The sequence below is a fragment of the Lathamus discolor genome, chromosome 3 (assembly GCF_037157495.1).
Source record: "Lathamus discolor isolate bLatDis1 chromosome 3, bLatDis1.hap1, whole genome shotgun sequence".
In the NCBI taxonomy this organism is placed as follows: domain Eukaryota; kingdom Metazoa; phylum Chordata; class Aves; order Psittaciformes; family Psittacidae; genus Lathamus; species Lathamus discolor.
In genome coordinates this window covers 46,200,701-46,222,692 of record NC_088886.1, presented here as the reverse complement: position 1 = coordinate 46,222,692, position 21,992 = coordinate 46,200,701, and the positions used below count along the sequence as shown (strand labels likewise).

The following is a 21,992-nucleotide window of genomic DNA, read 5'->3' as shown; positions in this document are numbered from 1 at the left end:
ATGTTTTTCCATGCTCATTCCCAGATTTCTTCCAATGGTTCTATTTTAAAAATTAACTCCACAGTTGTTGTACTTGTAATGCCTTGCTTGTGCCTTTCAGTCTTGCAGATTTAAGCAAAAACTATATTACTGCTTCTGCTGGTGCTTTGGGAAGAAAACAAAAAACAAAAACCAAACCCAACAAACTCCCAGGTCAAGAAAATCTTTCAGAAGCAAAGTCCCAGTAATTTCAATAGTGGTTACTCTTGGATTCACCAAGATAGTAAGAAACCAGTGTCCAAAGAGAAGAAATATATAAATGCACTCCAGTTTATCTGAACATTACCTTTCTTGGGGAATGGGAGAGAGATCAAGTCTGTTATTGGCAGGAGAGAGAGATGTTTATAAGAAGCCGCTAGTTGGAAAACTTCCACAAACTGCTGCCCAAATGCTAATGATTCAAAGATGCAACTTTAACACACAAACATCTGAGCTCAAAGTGTAGCAGAAGTACATCTTGAGGAAATTAGACTAAAATGTCATTGTACATGAAAGTGCAATCATTCTACCAAAAAAAAAAAAAGTCAGCAAAAGACTCAAAAGATCCTTTATGCCACAGTACTGCCGTACTGCAGGATCAGACACATGCAAGCCCTTTCTTCAACAATGTTTCTCTATCCTATTGAAGTCTCCAAGAAAGAACAAACAATCACTATCAGCAGTCTACTGCCACCTGAAAAGCATGACACCAGCAGGTAAAGCTAGTAACAGTCAGGAATATATTTCTCCGTCTCTCCCTCCTAGAAGCTAAAAGTAGTCATCAGCTCTTCCAAATAACTTTGTCATTCCTTAAATCAAAAGGGTCAAACGGCTCTATTCAAGTAGCTTTGATACTAACATAAAACTCCATGCAAAATATTATCATCTCCCTCCTAGTCATATAGTTTAAAGGGAAGTGCAACATCCTGTCCCTGGGAGGAACAACCCCATGATGCATTAATATGCGCTGGAACCAACTGGCTGGAAAGCAGTGTGGCAGAAAAGAACCTGGTGCTCTTGGACATCAAGCTGACAATGAACCAATGGGCCCTTGAGGCAAAGAAGGTTAAATGGTACCCTGGGCTGCATCTGAAGGAATGTTGCCAGCAGGTTCAGGGCTCTACTCATCACTGGTGAGACACATGTGGACTGCTGTGTCCAGCTCTGGGCTCCTCTGTACAAGACACACACAGACATACTGGAGAAAGTGCAGTGAAAGGCCACTAAGATAACTCACCAGGAGAACCTTTCATATTAGGAAAGGCTGAGAGTCAGGTCTGTTTAGCTTAGAGAAACTTTGCAGGGATCAAATCAATGTATATAAATACCTAAACGGAGGGTGTACAGAAGAGGGAGCCAGGCTCTCTCCAGTGGTGCCCAGTGACAGGACCAGAGGCAATGAACACAAACTGAAACACACGAAATTCCCTCTGAAATCTTTTTTTACTATGAGAGTGACCAAGCACTGGCACAGGTTGCACAGAGAGGGTGCAGAGTCTCCATTTTTAATGGAACTCAAAAACCATCTGGGTACACTCCTGAGCAACTGGCTCTAGGTGACCCTGCTTGAGCAGGGCTGTGTGACAAGATGACCTCCAGAGATGCCTTCCAACCTCAACTATTCTGTGATGTGGTGATACATACTACAGCTGTATACTGAGGAAGCCAGAAAAACCAGGCTTACAAGTTAAATGTAACCTCTTAAAAGTGCCAGTACCTGCCTTCCAAAAGAAATGCGTTGCTGGATAAGAAAGGTGAACAACAAAATGCTTTTCACCAGAAGAACTAGGCATTTGTTCCCTAGCTTTTACTAACTACTGTCAAAGAACAACACTAAACCTCCCAGATTCATGCAGAACAAACAGATTTACTACTGGAGATCCAGATTACTTTGCATAGAAGTAAATGCTTTGGGGTGTATAGAATGGAAATTACAATTTAGCTTTTACAATACTGTTTTCTTCGAATGCAACTTTATTTCATGTTGTCAGTTGGTCGTTTTGCCCTTAACGCTACAGAACTTGCTCCTCTTGTAAGAGTTCCTTAAAAGATGAATTGTAAGGAAAGGCAGTTTACAGCAGTAAACAGTTAAGAATCTGTTGAATTCTTGATGGTTTACACCAGCTTCTTTTTACCAGAAGTAGCTACTTAGTCTTCCTAAGCAAGAGGTGGTTAAGAAGGAAGTGAGGAAGAGGTAATAGCTGGCCTACAGAACTTCAGCAGGAGTATCCAGCAGGAATTTTCCAACCAGCAAAAACAGGAGACACTTGAACAATACTCACAGTACTAGAGACTAGACATAGCTTCTCATCCTTGCAAAAGAAGTTTCTAGACAAGTTCTGTAAAGTTCTCACAAAGATCTCAGACCAAATAGGGCATTGTTAATTCCCAGAAGTTTTAAACAGACTGCAAACACACTTGCAGAACAGGGCACAAACACCACTACTCAAATTTTCTACAGACCAGCTGCAGAGCACTTATCACAATTCTATACACTACCAGGTGAAACAGATCAATTTGGAAATGATTACTGCAGCACAGTATTTGTCAAAGTTTTCAGAAAACGTAAGTATCATCTGCCTCATTCCTTTTCATGACACCCTTTAGGTCTAACGCACCAGAGCACTGGAGTGAGAACCCACTGAAAGTACAGAATTCAAGTGTTTACGCTCTCTGCCTTGAAGGAAGTGAGTAGATACCAACAAAGTTAGTTAGCAGCTCTGGGAGTAAACATTTGCACATAGTAATTGCAGCCTGTTCTCACTTCCTCATTTCCTACCCCTCAGCAGACCAAATGAGCAGGAGCTGACTGCTGCCACCTAAAACTGCCACCACAGGGGTCCTGACCTACAGTCCAAAAGGCAAGGGAGGCTGACAAAACTAACAGTCTTTACTTCCATTTCAAGACAGGGCATTCACCAATATAATATTAAATAATCTGTTACACAATAACTCAGCATCCTTAGCCAGGATCCTTCCCTCTGGATGAAGCTTGGCTGAGGTTACCCAGAAAAGGTCAAGAGCAACACATTTTCTGCCTCAGAACCTAATCACTACTTGAAATTTTATAAACCCTTCCAATATTATTAAATTTAAAATACAAGTATTGGAAATGACAGAGATCCATTGCCTAGTGTTTGCTCCAAGAATATCTCAAAATAGCATATTAGGATATGGAACTACACATTCTTCAACTACAGAGCAGATAAAATGCACCCCTATTAACGATAAGTGGAGAGCTCAACATTTATACTTCCCCAAATTTTGAGGTTTTCATCACTGTACAGCAATGAGCATATCTGAAAGAGGATATACTGGCTACACCTCATTGCCTAAGAAACATCAGCACTTAAGAAGCTAACAACTCCGTAACACACACTCACAAATAAAAACAACTAATCTCTGAACTACCAAAACAACCAGGCATAAAATTCCTCTATAGTGTTATCTGACTAGGTTGACTGTTATACACCAAAAAGCATGACTGGAAGCTAAGAAAAGGAGCATGAAGAAAGTAAGGGGCAACCTAGCCTACTGTTGTTCTCCTGCATCTAGCCCACTCTGGCCATCCGCTGAAAGAGTGACAGGGAAGTCATACCAATGTGCCACCAAAACTGATCCTAATAACCAGGCTTTTGCTCAAAGGTGACTTATAACAAAAACTGGAGATGATGATCCGGTATTATCCACATCTCCTAGGAGTGTCAGGAAATGCCTACTACACTATTATACTCCCTCAGAGGGGTGTGTGTGGTGGTGGGAATCTGTCTGTAGTTTGCTTATGGCATATGGCAGTTATCATTTACAATATTAAGTACTGACATATGTTTTTAATATATGTATTTTGCTCTTCACTCATCCCTTAAGATACAAGCCTTATCCTTGTTTGGGTGGGCAATCTCTATACTAAACTTCTCCAGATTCCTCTCGCAAGAAATATTCATGGCCTGCACCATGCTCCATTCTGGGCTCAGAAGATGAGCTGAGTAACCAGTGATGACAGTAATCCCATAAAGGTCAAGAGAAAAAACATCTCTAGTCTGACCCCAAAAAAGGCTTGAACCTCTGTAGAACAGGCAGGGCTCCACGACAATAGTCAGTAGCAGAAATGCAAGAATCGTAATATCCACCTCTCTTTCCCAGCTCTGTCAGGCTTTACGCAGCAGAAGCAAGTAAAACACACAACTAAGTCAAAAAAGGGAATCCTCTTTGTCAGCTGAAACACCCAAGAGCTGCAGCAAAACCCTTTCCTTCCTCACTTTGCTTAAAATGGTACTGCAGCAACTAAAAGCTATTCTGCTAGCATGGAGTAAAAGAGGTAACTAGATTAAAATGTGATTGTTCCTTAGAAGATGGAGTTGTACCTCCTGTGTAGTGCCTGACATATTTGGTCTACCTCCAAGGCATTGTCTAGGAGTACTACTGGTCTCATCACAAAACAAGTGCTGCTTCAGGGCGGGAGCTTGAAGAGGAAGGGGTTTGGTTGATTGGTTTTGATAAGCCTTACATCAAATGGTAATATCCTCCAAGAACTTCCTTTTCTAGTAAATCTAAAGCCCAGGAAAAAAAGATTTGTTCCTCCTCTCAAAAAACATTTGGCAGCACTATAGGCAGACCTGACAAGAGCTTCACCACACAACAGCAATTTAACAGCCTATACGAAAAGTTTAAAAGAAGTCCTTAGTAGAAAATGTCATACTGCAGCAACAGTTTTGACATGTTTAGGAGACTGAACAAATTTAAAGAAATATCAGACTAATTTCACATTTTAGGAACTGATTAAGAAAAACTAACCCTAAACTGCCAACATACTTCACTTATTCTAAATTTCAACTTTTATTTAATACAATTTATTCTTTTTCCCCCCAAATGCTTTTCCTCAACTTTAGTCTTACAAATCTGTGGAGCATTATATCCTGAAGGAAAGGGGGGGTGGGGGGGAATGAGAACACCAACTCCTCCCAACTACCTGCTTCATCTGAACTATGACTATGAACTATGTAAATTTGAGCAGTTACTGAATAAACACAAAGCAAAAGGTAATCTAAAACTTATTGTTTCATTTCTTTAAACAATACATAAACAATGGAGACAACCTGGAGAGGCAAACAAATAAGCATAAACTGAAACACAGAATTACACAGTGCTGATTCTGTGAACACAGACATCTCCCTATTTACAGGCCTTCCCACACCTTCCCACTGCCAACTCATGTTTTGTGTTATGTCTATAACTACTAATGATCAACTGTAAGAATGCATGGTATACACAAAGACTAAGGTCAACAGCCTTTCAGAAGACAGTTTCACATCATCTCTCAACTGCAGAACACAACATATTTAGTCAGCAGTAAATTGCAGAAGCATACTATTTAACAGCACCTATTTAATCCAAAACAAGGTCCATTGAGTATTCACTACTCTAAGACACTTCAGACTCTCCGATTTAGCAACTCTTTCAAATTTTCCATTACAGATTCAGACTCTTGCACAACACATGCAAGTTCATGGACAAACTTACCTATCTTTTTCCTCTCCTAGAGGTCCATTAAGGACAAGCTACATTAGTCTAAAAATCAACTTACAGGTTCAATTTGCAATTCATAATGCTCAACTTACAAAACACACCTTCCAACAGTCACTCTCACTAATACAAACAAAACTCTCATTCATACAGATAAGATATTAATACAGAATATTACTCGTCTGAGTGGGTCAATGAAAAATGAACGATAGCTCACCAGCCTCATTTTTCATTCACTTATTGGTATATATGGATTCATACAAACCAGTCTTTAAGGTTCTGTATAAAAACTGCATCAGTAAGTTAAGTAACATAGGATAATCAAAGTCAGTAAATACAGCATTTACAGTCACCTAGACAAAGCTTAACTGTCTCTTACACATTCATCTGTCTTACTATTTATTTTCTACAACACCCAAACCCCTTGAAATACATGTGTTTATTTCATATCTATGATTCTATTTTATGATTCTATATGCTTCAGTCAGGAAGGCCTGAAGGATGTTGTCCTCCAGAAGGATTGGATACTGTGGAAAAACAGTATTAACTTCTTTTCAACATAAATTTTCAAAGATGCTACTGATTACACCAGGGACTTTATTCTAGAACTGCATGATTTGCCTAAAGAGGCTAGCAGAACAATATTTAATTAAAAATACAGAAATGCCAGTTTTTAAGTTACCTCCCCCATCCCAGCACCTGCAAATATAAATGCCTTTGAAAAAGCATCATCTGTAAATGATTAAATCTCCACTTGCCATGGTACAAGCTCCTGCCCACCTGCCATCCCATTATGAAACTTGTTTTAAAAGAGTTGTATCTAGAAAGGTAACAACTGCTTTTGTGCAAGTTTCTAGAAGAACTGAACTGGTAAGAGGCCGAATATAGGAAGTTCTAGTTCAAAAGATAGTTGACACTACTATAGAATGGAAGTGCTTATATAGCCAAAGTAGTGACATTGCCTGTACTATTAACTAAGGTTCTTTTTAACACATTCAGCAACGTTTCTACAGTGTTCATTACTACAGTGCCTGAAAACGAAGGAGGATTATAAAACACCTACAATGAAACTACTTATTTCCTAAGAACACTTCAACCTATCCATAGTATAGAACAACTGTCTATACTTCTATACTAATTTGGAAACCACCAGAGCTGAAGTTTAGATTTAAGCTTACACTTCAGAAAGTCTGATCTTTCACATTTAACTCTGCAAGATAAGAAAAGCATTTTCAGACATAAATTAAGTTTTTGTCTTATTTCTATAGTTGTATTGATTATTTAAGGTTCAAATAACATGCATGGGGAAAAAAGAAGTCATGTCAGGACTGACCTTTAAGAATTGTTTAACAAAACAAAACAAAAAACCAAACAAAAAAAAACAAAAAACCACAACACCAAACCAAACCATTCTGAATAAAACAGAAGAAAAAAATATAAAGATTTGACACCAAAGATATGCCTACTTCCTCTCTCTTGACCAAAAGAATAAAAATAAATATTGATATTTTGAAGACTAATGAAAAATTCAGAGCCATCTTGACCCACTTTAGAAGCAGCAATCCTAAAACGACTTCACTCAAAGTTATGGGGGGGGGGGGGGGAATCTGAAAGGCTTGTGTAACAGCAGGAAATATGTTCCTGAAAGACAATAGCTTTAAGTTTTCAATTCTAAACAAAGTCAGTGTTAAAAGAAAATATTTTAACATAATGAAAACAGCAGAAATGGAATGAAGAAGAGCTGAATTTCTGGGAATGAATCATCACCCTCATATGTCAGGAGGATGCTGGAGGTCTAGAAGGCACAGGGAGAGACAGGTACGTCTGCACTTCAAGAGCTCAGCTACGTGCTCATGGCTGTCAAACACGCTCCTGTCAAAGGTGAAATGATAGACAGTGGAAACAGTGGCACAAAATTTTACAAACTACTGGGCATGCCTTTCCCCATCTACAAACAAGGGACAGAGCCTAAAAATTTCATTCAAGTCATTTGCATTGCACTGCAATAAAATCTTAGAACTGCCAAGGACACGCTTTTCAAAATCCAAGAACTATGCAACTATGAGCAAGCTACCACAAAGTACGTTCAACTGCAAATATCCCAAGTAAGCTGCTTTGAGGACAACTGCCCATATGCAGACCCTTACCCTGCAGCATATGGAAGGTGGCTCATTCTTCTACTAGAATTATTTCCAACTCACAAAAGTCTTAAGAAAGGAAAGATGCTTGTTCACTTACAACTTAACAAGACTTAATAGCAAAGATTAAAAATAGCTGGAACTCTGAAATTTCTATTTGATTTAGGTCCCTGACACTCCATCTCCTTTTAAAACCCAAGCATGGGACTGCAGCATCTCAGCTAAAATGCAGTAGCCATAACAGAAAACAGGTCACTGAACACAGAAGCAGCACTATCAGACCCCAGCCTGCTACTCATATCACTCCTGACCCTAAATCCACAGAAATATTTCCTCTATTTTTGATAAAATACCAAACCAAACCTAAGTTTAAAACTCCAATTCAGTATGTGATCACATCATTCCAACACTACAAAGTAGAAATCCACAGCATTAATCCAGTAAGAGGTAAACTCATGGTGGGTTTTTTTTGGCAAATCTTTTCTATTGATGATTTGAATAATATTAACATTTTAATGACTTTAAAGAATAACAGGGATGCTGCATGCCTCAATCCCAGTTAACAACTGCCAATGGAAAGAGCAATGCTGTTCCGCACACCCGTACCTTCTGTGGAAGACACAGACTCTCCTCAGGGGTACCATGTCTCCTTGCAAAAAATAAATCCCTTAGTTCATTAACTTTCCACCCTCAATGATCTGAGTTCAGAAAGCTTCCCTGAACCACAAATGGCCCATTCCTTGCCCACTGAACTTCAGTGCAAATCCCACAAGAATCATTTCTGGTTTGTTTTTCTCTTGGTTTTGGGGATTTTTTTTTTGTTGTTGTTGTGTTGTTTTTTTTTTTTTTTTTGGGGGGGGGTGTTTTGCAGGGGGGGTGGGTGCTTTTTTTTGGGGTTTTTTTTAATAAACCTACAAATAGTTCAATATTTTACAATTGTTCACAAATCAACACTATTTAAAGAGAAAATATGCAAAATATACACTGATTTATACAGACTGTAGGCACATTTCCTGAAGCCATTTCAAAACAAGGAACACAATGAATGATGGGGGGGGTGGGGGAGGGGGGATAAAGGAAGAAAGGGTGAGGGAGGGGCAGGAGGGCTTTTAGAGACCTTGGGGGCTTGATGACAACTCCTCCTCCATTATGCTATCAGCATAACAATACAAGGATTTGTACAGTAAATAAGATAAAATTTATGATAGAAAGAGGCCAGAGGACTTCTTTTTTGCTTACTTCACGAGAGGAAGGAAGATACACTTAATAATTCACTTACACATTTATAGATAATCAATACCACTACATGCTGACAATAACCTTTCTCTGGGGGGATGTTTGCACCATATAGTGCATACATCATGACTGGATGCACAAATCAGCAGTGCCTGAAGACTCACACTGGAATGAGTGCAATGGGGAAAAAAAAATATTAATTAAAACCCCAAAATATCAGTTAGCAAAAAAACCTGGTCTGCCCGGATGCTATGAACACTTTAAAAGCATAAGTAGTGTGGAAGTAAAAAGAATTTATTTCAATAAAGATTTTTCCGTGCCAAATATAAGAGAGACACACAGCCTGTACTCAGACTGTATGTAGTATAAGAAATGAATGTTGGGAATTTTATTATTTAAGCTAGCCAACTTCATACCATTCACATGCATAATTTATTATTGTCTTTAATGTTTATGCTCATTCGTACTAAACCAAAAATTGGTATTTCCACAAATGCACCTCATCCATAACCATAAACAAATAAAGCAAGTTATTGCTTACACTTTTCCATACTATTATACCTTATTTAAACTTCAAGCAAGACAGTTTCAGCCCTCAAACACTAATTTTGCATACAACTATTGAAGAATCCCAGCAACTCCACAGCATGCACCATCCAAACGTGTTTATTACAGTTCTGTCCTCCTTCCTGTACTTGGGTATAAAAGGCACTTTTCTCCTTCTCCAAAATGCGTATGTTAAAAATGTCAATGAGGAAGTTCTTCTAAGTCATCCAACAGTAGGTACTTCTGCTGATACGCCAGTACTTTCACCCGCATGAAAGAGCCATTAGAGACTTAAAAATTCTACTGGCTTTAACTGAACTTAAAAAAAATAATAGATAAGAAGTATGCTTGGCCATGCTATGGTTTTCTGCTACAGCACTTTCCTACTTCTTGTTTCTGCAAAAACTGACTCAGAATGAGAAACACAAGCTCACTTCTCCAGAGTTGCTATTCCATAGGTACAGCTACTAAAAACTAAATATAACCTCCAGTGATCATACGCATAAGGTCAAGAACCTATTTCGGACTGTAACAGAATCACCATGCATTTTATGAAAGGACTTAAACAATCCTAAGAAAATCTGTCTCAGTCTACCACAAAATGTTTTCATCACATACAGAAGGATTATCAGACATTGCAGATCAGTTGAGACGATGAAAATTTAAAAGCACCTGTACTACTGACTAATTGCCCTACAGATCAAAGCCAAAGACTTCAGAATACGTCTGAAATTGAGAAAGGCTGCCACTTACACTGTGTACACCTGCGCACAACAGATTAAGAAAAAGAAACATTTTGAAACAATGTAACTTTTTTTTTTCCCCTAAGGGAAAACTCACTTAAATTTTTATGTTCCTTGCTACTATTGTAACTCTTCATGCAGAATACCAAAACCTCCTGATCAATTTTACAGCAACTCTCATAAAGCCCTTTTACCTATCACTACCAGGGGAAAAAACACTAACTCCTGTTTAATAATGCACTACTGTATAACACAAGAATGAGGGGGTGGAGAGACCTACACCAAGCCACCTTTTCTCTTTGAAAAAGATCAACAGTGTTTCAGGTTTTTTGGTTAATTCTAGGCTTTAAACCTACTAACATTTTAGTTGTTAACATTAACTTTTTACTACTGTATAAAGTATATGAGTTAATAGCTAAGATGCTCTTACATATATGTCTGAGAATATAAAGCAATCAGGATTCACAAAGCCGACCCTGTAAAATATTAAGTTAACCAAAAGATCTTGCTGCACTGAGTGGGCTTACATTATTTTAATCAGAACTTAGAAAGCCTGCAGTAAACCATCTCCAATTCTAACCTCATCCCATCCTCCATGACTCTCTATCCACTCACTGGTATAGCATGCATGCTGTATTGGTTATAGGCCAAAGCAGAAATATAAGCATTGCTTACATAATCTGAACACATAAAAACTTAATCACAGTTCAGCACATTTTCTATGGTTTACCTGCTATAAAATGCTCACAGAAGACACCAAATGTAGATCAACCTCTTGAATCGGTAGATCTACACATTTTAGGTTGAAGCGTAAATTTAACAAACCTCATCTCAACTTGCATCAGTTCCCCAAAATTCAGAACAAAACACAGAAGCAGCCAGCATTCCTTGAGGAAAAAAAAAAAATAAAAAATATGCCTCCTGCCTACACAAAGCCTGAAACAAGTGGCTGTTAGATCTGAGGAGAATGGTGCAGGGGCAATGAAAATATGAGTCTTAATACTTTCTGATGGAACAGTTGAAGCCACTTACTTCTAAGTTGACAGAACTTTGTTTGAGGAAGAAGCAACATCAATTGATAAATGGGTTTGAAAGAAACAAAAGGCTGTCTGCCTTTTTGAACAAGACCAGATGAAATGAGAATTTTCTATGGTACAGGTATTTCAAACAAAATGAATCAGTGAAGTTTGTATACATATACATAAACACACACATACTTGAAAGACTTATTCTATTGCAAGTACATATGTAGGATATTTCTAAATACTTTTCAAAATTCATAATGTAACCATGCAACACTGATCTACTGGAACAGTTCAGAGAACTGGCAAAACACTACTTTGTAGCATTGCTCTAGAGAAGATATAGCTCTGCAGGAAATGAAAATGACTAAAAGCACTCAACAAAACCCTGACTATAAAGATCAAACCCAGTAACCTACACCAGGTCATGCTTGTTTTCAGACAGATCTGTCCAAACTATTTTACGATGACAACTGACACACTGCACTGAGAGAAGGATATGTTCCTGCAAAAACATTCACTCAACACAGCTTAACGTTACTTCCATGATTTTTGAAAATAAATTCCCCAAATGTTTTCCAAATTCTCCTTGTTTACTTCTGTAAGAAGTGCATTACTTAATTTTGTACAACTTTTCCATCAAAAACACATTTAAGGCTACTGTTTTCCACTAGCTAAACAGTCACAGCAACACAGCTCAAACACACTTATAGGAAACATAATTTATACATGCTATATCTCTGGTACAGACATCACATCTTTCCAAAAGTTTTATCTGCAAATTTAACATTCTTTGGCACCACTTTCCACATATCAACTGAATCATCCACAAATTAGGTTTGTTGCAAGCTTGTTTGAGAGCTTTTAAAGTATTCTTTTAGCCAGCAGTAATGGGCTCACTGACAGTTAAACAAAGAAAGCCAATCTGAGACCCTGAGAATATTATATACTAAACCACAGAAGGTAAGAAAACAACTCCCAACACTTCTCAAAATAGATGCACTTAATTCATGTTTTGTAGAAGTACCAAACCTGCAATTTTGCATAATGTACACACTGTGCATTCAGCAAGAATACTACTGCACTCCTCCAAATCATTAAAAAGCAACCCCAAAACCTAAAACCTTCCAAACTATATCCAACTTACATCACTGACAATTACGTGACATTTAAGAAATCAGTTTTCTACAGGAAGGTGTCCCTGCCCATGGCAGTGGGGTGGAACTAGATGATCTTTAAGGTTCCTTCCAACCCAACCATTCTATTTTGTTACTTTTAGTGTCCAACCTCAACATAATCCTATTTGTTGCAATGTGTATGAATTTCAAACAATAAAGTTTATTTAAAGACTGCTTAAGAAACAAAAAAAACTACACTCACTCAAAAGCACTCTTACTCTATTCCATCTCTCGCTTTAACTCTGCTCTGAACGCTATCTGGATAGGCCTTATACAAATATAGAAAAGCTATATATGATGAAGCTGTTAAAAGTACCATGAGCAGTTATTGAAAGCAGCACAATCAAAGTCTTCTACAGTGGTACCTGCAGTTACTTAACTACACAAACAATCTCATCAGTTCATTCTACTGAACATACAGTACTTTCATTAAAAATATTTCAGTATTCTTTACAGATTTTTTTTGAAAATGTCCAAGTCTGAAGTCTCAAGAAAGAAGGCATCCTCAACTGGATTACTTTTGATGCAAAGTTTATCGCTGTCTAAGACCACTAAGAGAAGACAAGAAACTTCTTTTTACTGTTAGTTTTTAAATAAGGAAAATAAATGCATTTTTTCTATTGCGAACAGAAAACTTGGTTAAATGTATAGAAAAGTATTTTCCTCAAGCACTTTTGATTACGACCTGCTTCAAAACAGTAAGCCATGTACTCAAAGTCAGTGCCCTTGAGGTAAGAAAAACCACAGAGCACATACCAGGAGCTAGCAAACAGTAATGGACACTTGGGGTGACAAATAAGCTGCCACCAATTACAAAAAATAATAAGGAATCTAGAATAGAACTAATTCCAGAACAGTATAAAGTCTATGCGCAACACTGGTGGTTTTCAAAGGTTTTGCTCAATTTCTACTTAGTTTCTAGTAAGGCAGAAAAGGAAAACTTTGGTGCAGTAATATATTGCAAATGACTATTTCTCCTTTCCTCTAGCTACTGTAAAATACATCAATACCAGAAATATAAAAACATTATGAAAAAAATATTAAAGAACCTACACGGGGGTAGTTGCCTCCTGTCCAATCTGGCTACTTCTAATTTAATGCAATAGTAAATAGCTACCTCCATGCAAGAAGCAAACTAATTTACAACAGACAGACCTGCTGAAGAAAGATGATCAATAAAATGACAAATTGAAGCAGCCCATGAAGTCACCTCTGGAAGCATTTTTTAATTGAGAACTGAAGTGCAGAACCACCAAATTTGAAATAAAAGAGTGAAGATCAGTAGCTCAAGTACAAATAGTACACCTTCTAAATATAGGCTCTATCCCCCACAAATATGCAACCTCATTGACAGGAATAATCCCACTGCAGTCAGTGGCACTATTTGCAGGACCAAAACTATACATCCCCTTAGGCCTCCACAAAATCCATATTAAAATTTTTGCACAAACTGCAGCTATTCCCTTCTGCAATTATGAAAGGGAAAACCCTTCAAATCTCTCAACCAAGTACATGCTTCTTTTCTGTAAACACTTCATCAACAGACTTGTCAATGAAATATCTTAAAAAACAAAATCCATTGAAGGGGACACCTGTAAAAATGCTGTCAACAGATGTCAGCATTTAAGATCTGTAGGTATTGATGCCTACTGACTTATTGAATTACTTCAGGGAGAGGATGACTTTTAAAAAAGCTTCTAACCTAGACATTCCTGAAGCAACTGAAAAGCCAGACAATGCTAGCAAAAACAGTTTCAGAAGGAAAAAACCCTGATGATCACATTTAACCTTACGCAAGAGCAATTCTCTATACTAACTGCAGATGCTCATTTACAATACTGGTGAAAAAAGTAAAACACAAACTAAAGTTCATCCCATTGCTAAGTCTGCCTTTGTTGGCTGACCCATACTGACATACTCACGGTTGTAATAAATGAATCAGTTTATCAAGTTAAAATATGGCCATATTCTTAGCATAGTTTCTAATAAGATATACATACTGGGTTTGTCATGGTTTGTTTTTCACAGGTTTACCTACTACTTGTGTGCTAGCCTTATCCATGTTGCAGTAAGTCTTTTTCTTTATTCCTATAAGCCAACACTTCTTTGAAAAGGATGTTTATAGAAGTAAATATCATTTGGAGATCAAAAACCTTTCATCAGCTGAAGCTCATAATTTCATAGGCCATTTTTTCTTTTTAACTTTTACCATTAAATAGAACTGTCAGTAGAGGGAAGCGTAAGAGATGCATAAATCAGGTTGCTACGATTAAGCTAGCTGCTGAGAATGTAAGGAATTCCCTAATTTCATCAGCAAAAGTTTTGATGAAACGAACACATTGATATATTCCTTGCAGAAGATAAACAGGTATGTCCAGTTTCTCTATAAAGGCAAGCCGCATTAGTTCTACACTACTACCTACTGGGATCAGATGTAGCATCAAAAAGTTAACGCTAAACCTTAAAAGCCAGTGACTCAACCAAGTATCTTCTTTTTAACATATACAGCGACAAACACATACATGCACACTTCCTGGCCATCCTCTGGCAGACTGAAACTTTTCTATTTCTCTCGTTTCTCAATACCATTAATAGCACTGTAGTCGTTAATGCTGTTGTAAGCTTTAATTGAACCAACTGTCAAAACACAGCAAGCTTTACGGCAGTTTAAATTAATCATCTGGCTCATTCCCCTCTGTAACTCAAAGGGATGGCATGCTCATGGCTCTACCGAACATGCATGAAAGTTACCTACACCTAGATGTTTACAGTAACATCTTATGAATAGCTGGCATTGTGCCACCTAAATCTCATAATCATACGACTTAGAGCCTCTTACAGAGCAGGGAGTGCGGTAAATTCATCAAGAGGAAACTCTCCAGAAGACGTAAATAAATACACACACACACACACGCACCCCCCTTCCGGGGCTAACTAATTTTGTTGATGTAGGCGTATTATCTCCGACTTCTTTGAGGCTTTTCCCCTGAAAACAAAGAAGCGATATCCCCCCCCCCCCCCCCCCCCCCAACGCCGTACGTGGATTTTCGTAATTGATTTGTTTGACTGATGAGGAAGACGATAATCGCGGGGACCAGTTCCTCCACCTCCCACTCGCCGTGCGGCAGGCACCACTGCTCCCCGGGACGTAGGTCCCGCACGTCCCCCCGAGCCCCCCGCAGCTCGCATGGGAGTGCCCGAGGCCACCGGCCGGCTGACAGCTCACCCGGCGCCGCTCGCACCCGCGGCCCCCTCCCAGCCGCCTCTGCTCGTGGCCGGCCCAGCCCGCCCGTCCAGCGGCCCCGGGCACACGGCGCGGCTGACAGGGCGGCGAGGCCGCGGGGCCTGCGAGCAGGCGGAGGCCGGGGCCTGGCGCAGCCGCTCAGCCCGGCCTAGGCCCGGTACTCACAGGGAAGGCTCGGATCCGCATCTTGGTGTCCTTCCGGCTGCCCGTCCCCTTGCTCAGGTTCGACATCTTCGGTCCCGGCGGCTGCGGCGCCTCCCGTCCGGAGGGGCGCCGGGAGACGCGCGGCGGGGCGGCAGACCCCGGGAGCGGGGCCGGGGGCCGGGCGCCAGGCGGGGGAGGCCGCTAGCGACCTTCGCTCCGGGCTGCGGCCCCCGGTGCTGCGCGGAGAGCGGGAGGGCCGGGCCCAGCCGAGGCGGGGGGAGCGGCGGGGGAGGCGGCGGCGAGGGGCGAGGCGGCGGCGCAGGCCCCTCGCTCCGGCGGCGGCGCTTCCTTCACCCTCCTCCTCCGCCGCGATGGCGGACAAACATCGCTCAGTGCGCAGGGCCAAGAGCCCCCCCTCCCTCTGCCTTCCTCCCCACCGCCCAGCCAGCAGCCAGCGAGACACAGATCCGGCCGCGGGGGCGGCGGCGGCGGGAGGGCCGCGGGGCGGAGCGCCGCCTGCGGGGGGGGGGGGGAGGGGGGGGCGGACGGGAGGCAGGCGGCCCGCAGCTCTCGCGACGCTTCCGCCGCTCTCGCGAGACGGCGGTTGCGCTTCTGCGGTGGGCAGGGCCAGGCGGCTCCGAGCTGCCACCATCGCGGAGGGCAAGGGGAGGTGCGCGAGAGGAGAGGGTGCCTCTGATTGGCGGAGAGGGACGTGGTGGGGCGGGGCCAAGCGGGGCTGGTCTGGGCCGGTGGGGTCCCGGTACGGCGGCTGGCGCGGTGGGTTTCTTGTGCTTCCCGCTCCGTCAGTGTTCTGCTTCTTGTGCTTGCGGTGCGTGCTTCGTTAGGGCTGAAGCGCGGGTGTCGGCACCCACACGGGAGCGTGAGCGCTGCCTGTGGAAACGGGCTGTGGCCCCATACAGGCAGCGCGTACCTCGTGGTTTGGCTGTCTGGTGTGAGCCTTGCTCTGCACGGCTAAAAACAGAGAGGCGGTTTGTTCCTATTTCTTGCCCTTTGAAGTCTCCCGGATGTCAGTTGTGCCCCTCTGAATCATGTCACCGGTAGGCGTATCCCTCCGCGGAGGCTCGCAGGATGGCATGATGCAAGGCGGGTTTATTTATTTATGTTTTGTGCTTTTGTCGCAATGCATGCCTGAGAGATGAGGGTGCCACCTGAGGCAGCTCTTACATGAGCCCGGAGTTAAATATAGGTCGTTCAGGGAGGGACGGTGGCTGTAAAAGGGAAGTGTGTCTTGGAAATGTCAGATTCTGTAAATTAGCAGCAGCGTGGTACCTCTGAAAGCTAGGCTGGTCAGCCAGGAAAATCTAGGTGCCGTTCAGCAGGGCACTAACTGAAAAGTTAGTGGATGAAACAAATCTGGGTCAAAACATGCCTTGCTCAAGCTCCCCCAGAGGAAGTACGTGGCATAGCCAGGAAAAGAATTTCTTTTAGGTGACTCTCGAACTGGCCTCTGAATACCAGGGCACCTTGTAATGTACGTTTTGCATCCAGCTCCACTTACCTCTGTCATTGCTGTTTTCCTGCAGGTGCCTGTACGCAGCAAGTGCCCTCAGGGCGCTGAACCGATGTGCTGTCCCTGAGCTAGTGTACCGTCTGTGAAGAGTTATTTCACCATTTTTGTCTCTCTGAGTTTGTTACAACCACTTCCCTATGCATTTTCATATACGACGTGGTTTTTAATCTCCTGATCAGAATTAAGTATATACGCCTAGAAAAGATGTTATATAACAGCAACACAATAAACAATGATTGCGCCATGACTATGCAATGCGAACCAGTCCTTTATAAAATTACAGTGTAGTCAAAATGCAGATGAAACAAAAATGGCAAGGGAAAGATTGCCATTTGTTAATACAAGGAACACAGCTTCCACATTGCTTCAATATAATTTCAATCTTATTTCCCCTCCTAAGTACTTCCTTCGGCAAATGAGGGCAATCTTTTATGTTAATATGGGTTTTTTTTCTCATTCCATGACAGTTAAGATTTTAAAAGGTTTAGTTTTGACTTTTGTAAAAACAGTTTGAAAAACAAAAGTGAGAAGTAAATTTGTACTGAAACACAGAGTTTTCAACTTGAAAATGTCACAAGAGTACTTTTCAACAAATTTAGTGCCGTTTTAAAAACCCAAAACTTTACCCACAGTTTTTGAGGAACTGGCATTTCTTCTTTCAAGAAAGAAGAAAAAGAACAACTTTTACTATCCATTACTGCAGATTGTCCTAGATTAATTTCCCTAACTATTGCTTTTGTGCTTCCTCTTCCTGGCCTTAAGTTTATGTCAGCCCAGGACCACCAGCGTCTTGCCTTCTCTTCATCTAAGTTACTACTAATACACATTTTTATCTGAAAGTTGGAAAAGTGCTGACTCATGCTTAGACACTGTTTAGTCTGTCACATTGTGCTCAACAGAAACCAAAATTACTCTCCCACCAAGTGATCTCAATTCTCATGTCAAATAGCTTTATTTTACACTGTGAGCTTATACCTACAACATGCTAGCATATCCATAGCTTACAATTCTGTCTGAGTTCTGTTCTGTGACTCTCCAAGCTGGAGACAATAACTGTTTTTCTAGTGCAAATTTCCTATTTCCATGCATAATATACAAAATGAAGTTTCACTAAAAATTTGCCTTTGAGCTTACACAAAGAGCTAATTTAGAGGTTCATTAAGTGCATGTAATAGTAGTTCTAGGCAGGTCAAAGCCAGAAGGAAGACAAGCGGGTGGAGGAGGATAGATTAGCATAGGAATAACTAGCCACCCAACTGTCTAACTGGGTCACCTCTGCTATCTTACATACATATCTTATGTATCTTGTGTTAGCCTGGCAGTGAAGTAACGGTTCTTGTGTGGAATGGTCGCCGTTGCTGGGAAGTTCATGTCTGCATGTTACAGCAGCCTTAAACACCTTTTACACCAATCACAACATGCAGAGGTATGAAAGCCCCAAAATAACTTAAGCTTTGCAGAAAACAGCTCAGCAATAGTCACAGCAGTCATTTACTGGTTCGAGTTTCTTTCTGAGGTCCCATCAGTCCTCTGATTTTACATACTGATGAATAATTGTGGAGTTTGCTCTGGTACCTGCTAACCCGTACAGAATATTTTCACCAGAATGATATGTCACCATACAGACTGACGTTTTTCATGGACACATGTATCTTGAAAGCAGCAGCAAATTTTAATTATTTAAACACTGGTTTTATAATCTGAGTTAGCACTTACCTTAATCATGTGAAGGGTGACATTTTAGAAGAATGTGAAGAGTACGTTACATCAGAATCAATCTAAATTTACATTTTTATAATCAGGCCTTTAAAAGCAGAACATGGCTCTTCTTTAACATACAGGAAAAAGAAAAATCAAGCCTTAGCATGTCAAAAGTCACCATTTGAAATAAAGAAATCATACCCTCATAGGCTTAATTATCCTCCACCAAAGCCAGTAACTTAGATTTATTTATTTATTTATTTTAAGTATCCATCACCTCCATGGAATTATACATACAGATTCTCAGGTCTTCTTTACATACTCCCTCACTGCTGCAACCATCAGTGGTGTGTGACCGCTGAAATACTGTCCTGGGTTGAGCAGCAGCAGTCATTTTTCTCCTTCTTAAGAGCTAGTACAGTGCTGTGTTTTGATCTTTTGGCCTGGGAAGAGAGCTGATAACGCGGATGTTTTCAGTTGCTGCTTGAATGTTTGGTCTGGCCAAGGACTTTCTGAGCCTCCTGCTCTGCCAGGGAGGAGGGGAGGCTGGGAGGAAGCAGAGACAGGACACCTGACCCAAACTAGCCAAAGAGGTATTCCATACCACAGCACGTCATGCCCAGGATGTAACAGAGAGTGACCCGGAAGGGTTGGGGACTGCAGGGTTGGACGAGGTATCGGTCGGTGCTCGGCTGGGGGGAGTGGGGCGAGTTATCATCAGTCTGAGGTGTTGTATTCTTTCCTCTGGTTATTTCCTTTATCATTATTATTATTGGTGGTAGCAGTAGTGATTTGTGTTATACCTTAGTTACTGGGTAGTTCTTATCTCAACCCGTGGGAGTTGCATTCTTTTCGATTCTCCTCTCCGTCCCTCCAGGAGCAGGGGGAGGGCAAGAAGGGGGGGAGTGAGTGAACTAGGTTTGTGGTTGGGTTTAAACCACGACAAATACACAAGCACTTCTATCACAGCAGGAAGCAGAATGACCGCATCCTGATCAGCAGAGCACTGAGGTGCCTGACTGGAAACACAGGTGTGAGCATTTTAGGGCTTGACCTCTCTTTAAGGACCTACTGCAGAAAAAACCCCAGAAACAGTATACTGTGGTAGGAAAAACTGTGACTTCTTTCCTTTTAAAGCCCAGCATTCAGAAGAGAGCTTATTTTCCTCTCTCCCCTACCCATCCTTCCATGTTCCACCCCCCCTTATTTTTTCTTCCTGTAAGTGCCTGCATCACTTTGCATGTGACGGTCACATTCAGATTTGCATGAATGATGACACAGTAATCAATGTGTAAGACAGTTCACTCACTTGCCCATGGTACTATTTTGGGAGATACAGTAACAAATTAATTTTCGACAATTTCTATAACCTGAGGGGAAAAAAGTACATATTTTGTAATAACACAGAGATATGCACCAGCAAAACAAGCATCCAATGAATGAACCGTGGAATGTTTTATAATAGATCGTATTGAGGGTTCTACCAAAAGAATCTTATTCCAAGTCTCTGAAAGAACAGCAAAGCTCAGTACAACCAGGTAAATGTATGGTTTTAATGCCTTAATCCTTCCTCTGCAAATCAAACCAGTTACTGACTGATCTGTGTACAAGGTTGATAGGTTACAACAGGTACCAGGACAACAGGTTCCTGTAAAAAGATGGTAAATATTCAGAAACATGATTTACCAGGGCATATTGCATTTCTCTTCAAAGAAACAGAATTACTACGAAGCATACTGTTTCACATCATTTCTATCCACTTTGAGACCTATTTTCTGCATGCCCTGAATGAAGAAAAAGCTTGTTTTTATCTTCCTCCATCACTGCTTCAGAGGACTTTAGGGAAAAATATAATTCAACATAATAAAACTAGATATGTAATATTGGAGAATATGTAATATTTTTTCCATTTGCTTCTTCCCTTCTACAAAAATAATGTAAATAATATTTTATTTAAAAAGGAGCACAGTTAGGTTTTATTGGGGTTTTTTTGACGTGCTGGAGGCAGTGGGGTTGGCTGGGAGGCATGGGGGTGCAGTGAAAGGCTGTGGAAAGGCAAGAAACAAAACTGGCAGCATAAAGTTATTTGCTTGTTCCCTCATGGAAACTTGTTGCTTAGAACATTGGCTGGGCTGTGTTTAAATTTAATTTCTGATGCATTTAAATACCACCACAAATAGAGTAAATGCTAAAAGATGACAGTCTAAACAGCTCAACAGTTTCCAAATTAACACAGGCTAATGTACTTTCAAATACTCTTGCAAGCAGGAAGAAAAAGAGATGTTGGTACTATCTCAACCCTCTTTTCTCATTACTGACCTGAATTCAGCTGTGCCCATCAGGAAGGGGTTTTGTCTGTTAGCCCATGCTCTCCCTTAGAGCTCTGTGTATTCCTTTACATTTCATCAGCCAACCCAACAGCATTCTCCACCACCACTTGTTGCACAAGACCTGCCCCTAGCACCGGCAGACTCGGAGTGGACTGTTTACAGGACTGGCAGCAGAGATGATGAGGTTGCTGTAATGAGCCCTTCATGTAGTGGCACATTTTAAAAACAGGTCTAACCAGACAATGCTCATAATAACCAAAATTAATGCTGTCCAACCAGCATTGGCTTCCCTTTCAGTGCCTGACCCACTTCAAGATTGTTGGAATAATACATGGAATAATAATGAAGTGCTTAACAGACTAAGTCAAGTCTCAGTTCAAGTAAAAATTCGATTCTGTAAGCATGCCTTTGACAGTCATCTTGCACAGTATGACTGCAAAATACACCAGCAAAATGATGGCCTGTAATTCACCAGCACTGCAGCTTCTCTTATGGCTGTAACTGCCTCACCATAAGCTTCTTTCACACATACCTTGGTCTCTGTCAAACAAGGACTACAGCAGCAGAATGTAACAGGATAATTGCCTGCGTCTGCTCTACACTGCCACTGCTAGAACAGGAGATGCTACCACATTGAG

At 40.9% G+C, this 21,992-nt stretch overlaps 1 protein-coding gene and 1 long non-coding RNA gene across 2 annotated transcripts in view; one reads left to right on the top strand and one right to left on the bottom strand.

Moving 5' to 3' along the window:
* The window catches only part of CUL3 (cullin 3), a 58,710-nt gene extending 42,415 nt beyond the window's left edge, over window positions 1–16,295 (bottom strand). The window contains exon 1 of the mRNA XM_065675005.1: window positions 15,814–16,295. Within this exon, the coding sequence (XP_065531077.1) occupies window positions 15,814–15,879 (66 nt within the window). The 5' untranslated portion in view covers window positions 15,880–16,295. The remainder of the gene's footprint in view (window positions 1–15,813) is intronic.
* Window positions 16,296–16,519: 224 nt separating this feature from the next.
* LOC136010971 (uncharacterized) lies at window positions 16,520–17,571 on the top strand. The gene is made up of 2 exons (XR_010611117.1): window positions 16,520–16,896; window positions 17,337–17,571. It is a non-coding gene; the product is annotated as an uncharacterized LOC136010971 (long non-coding RNA).
* Window positions 17,572–21,992: the final 4,421 nt, after the last annotated feature.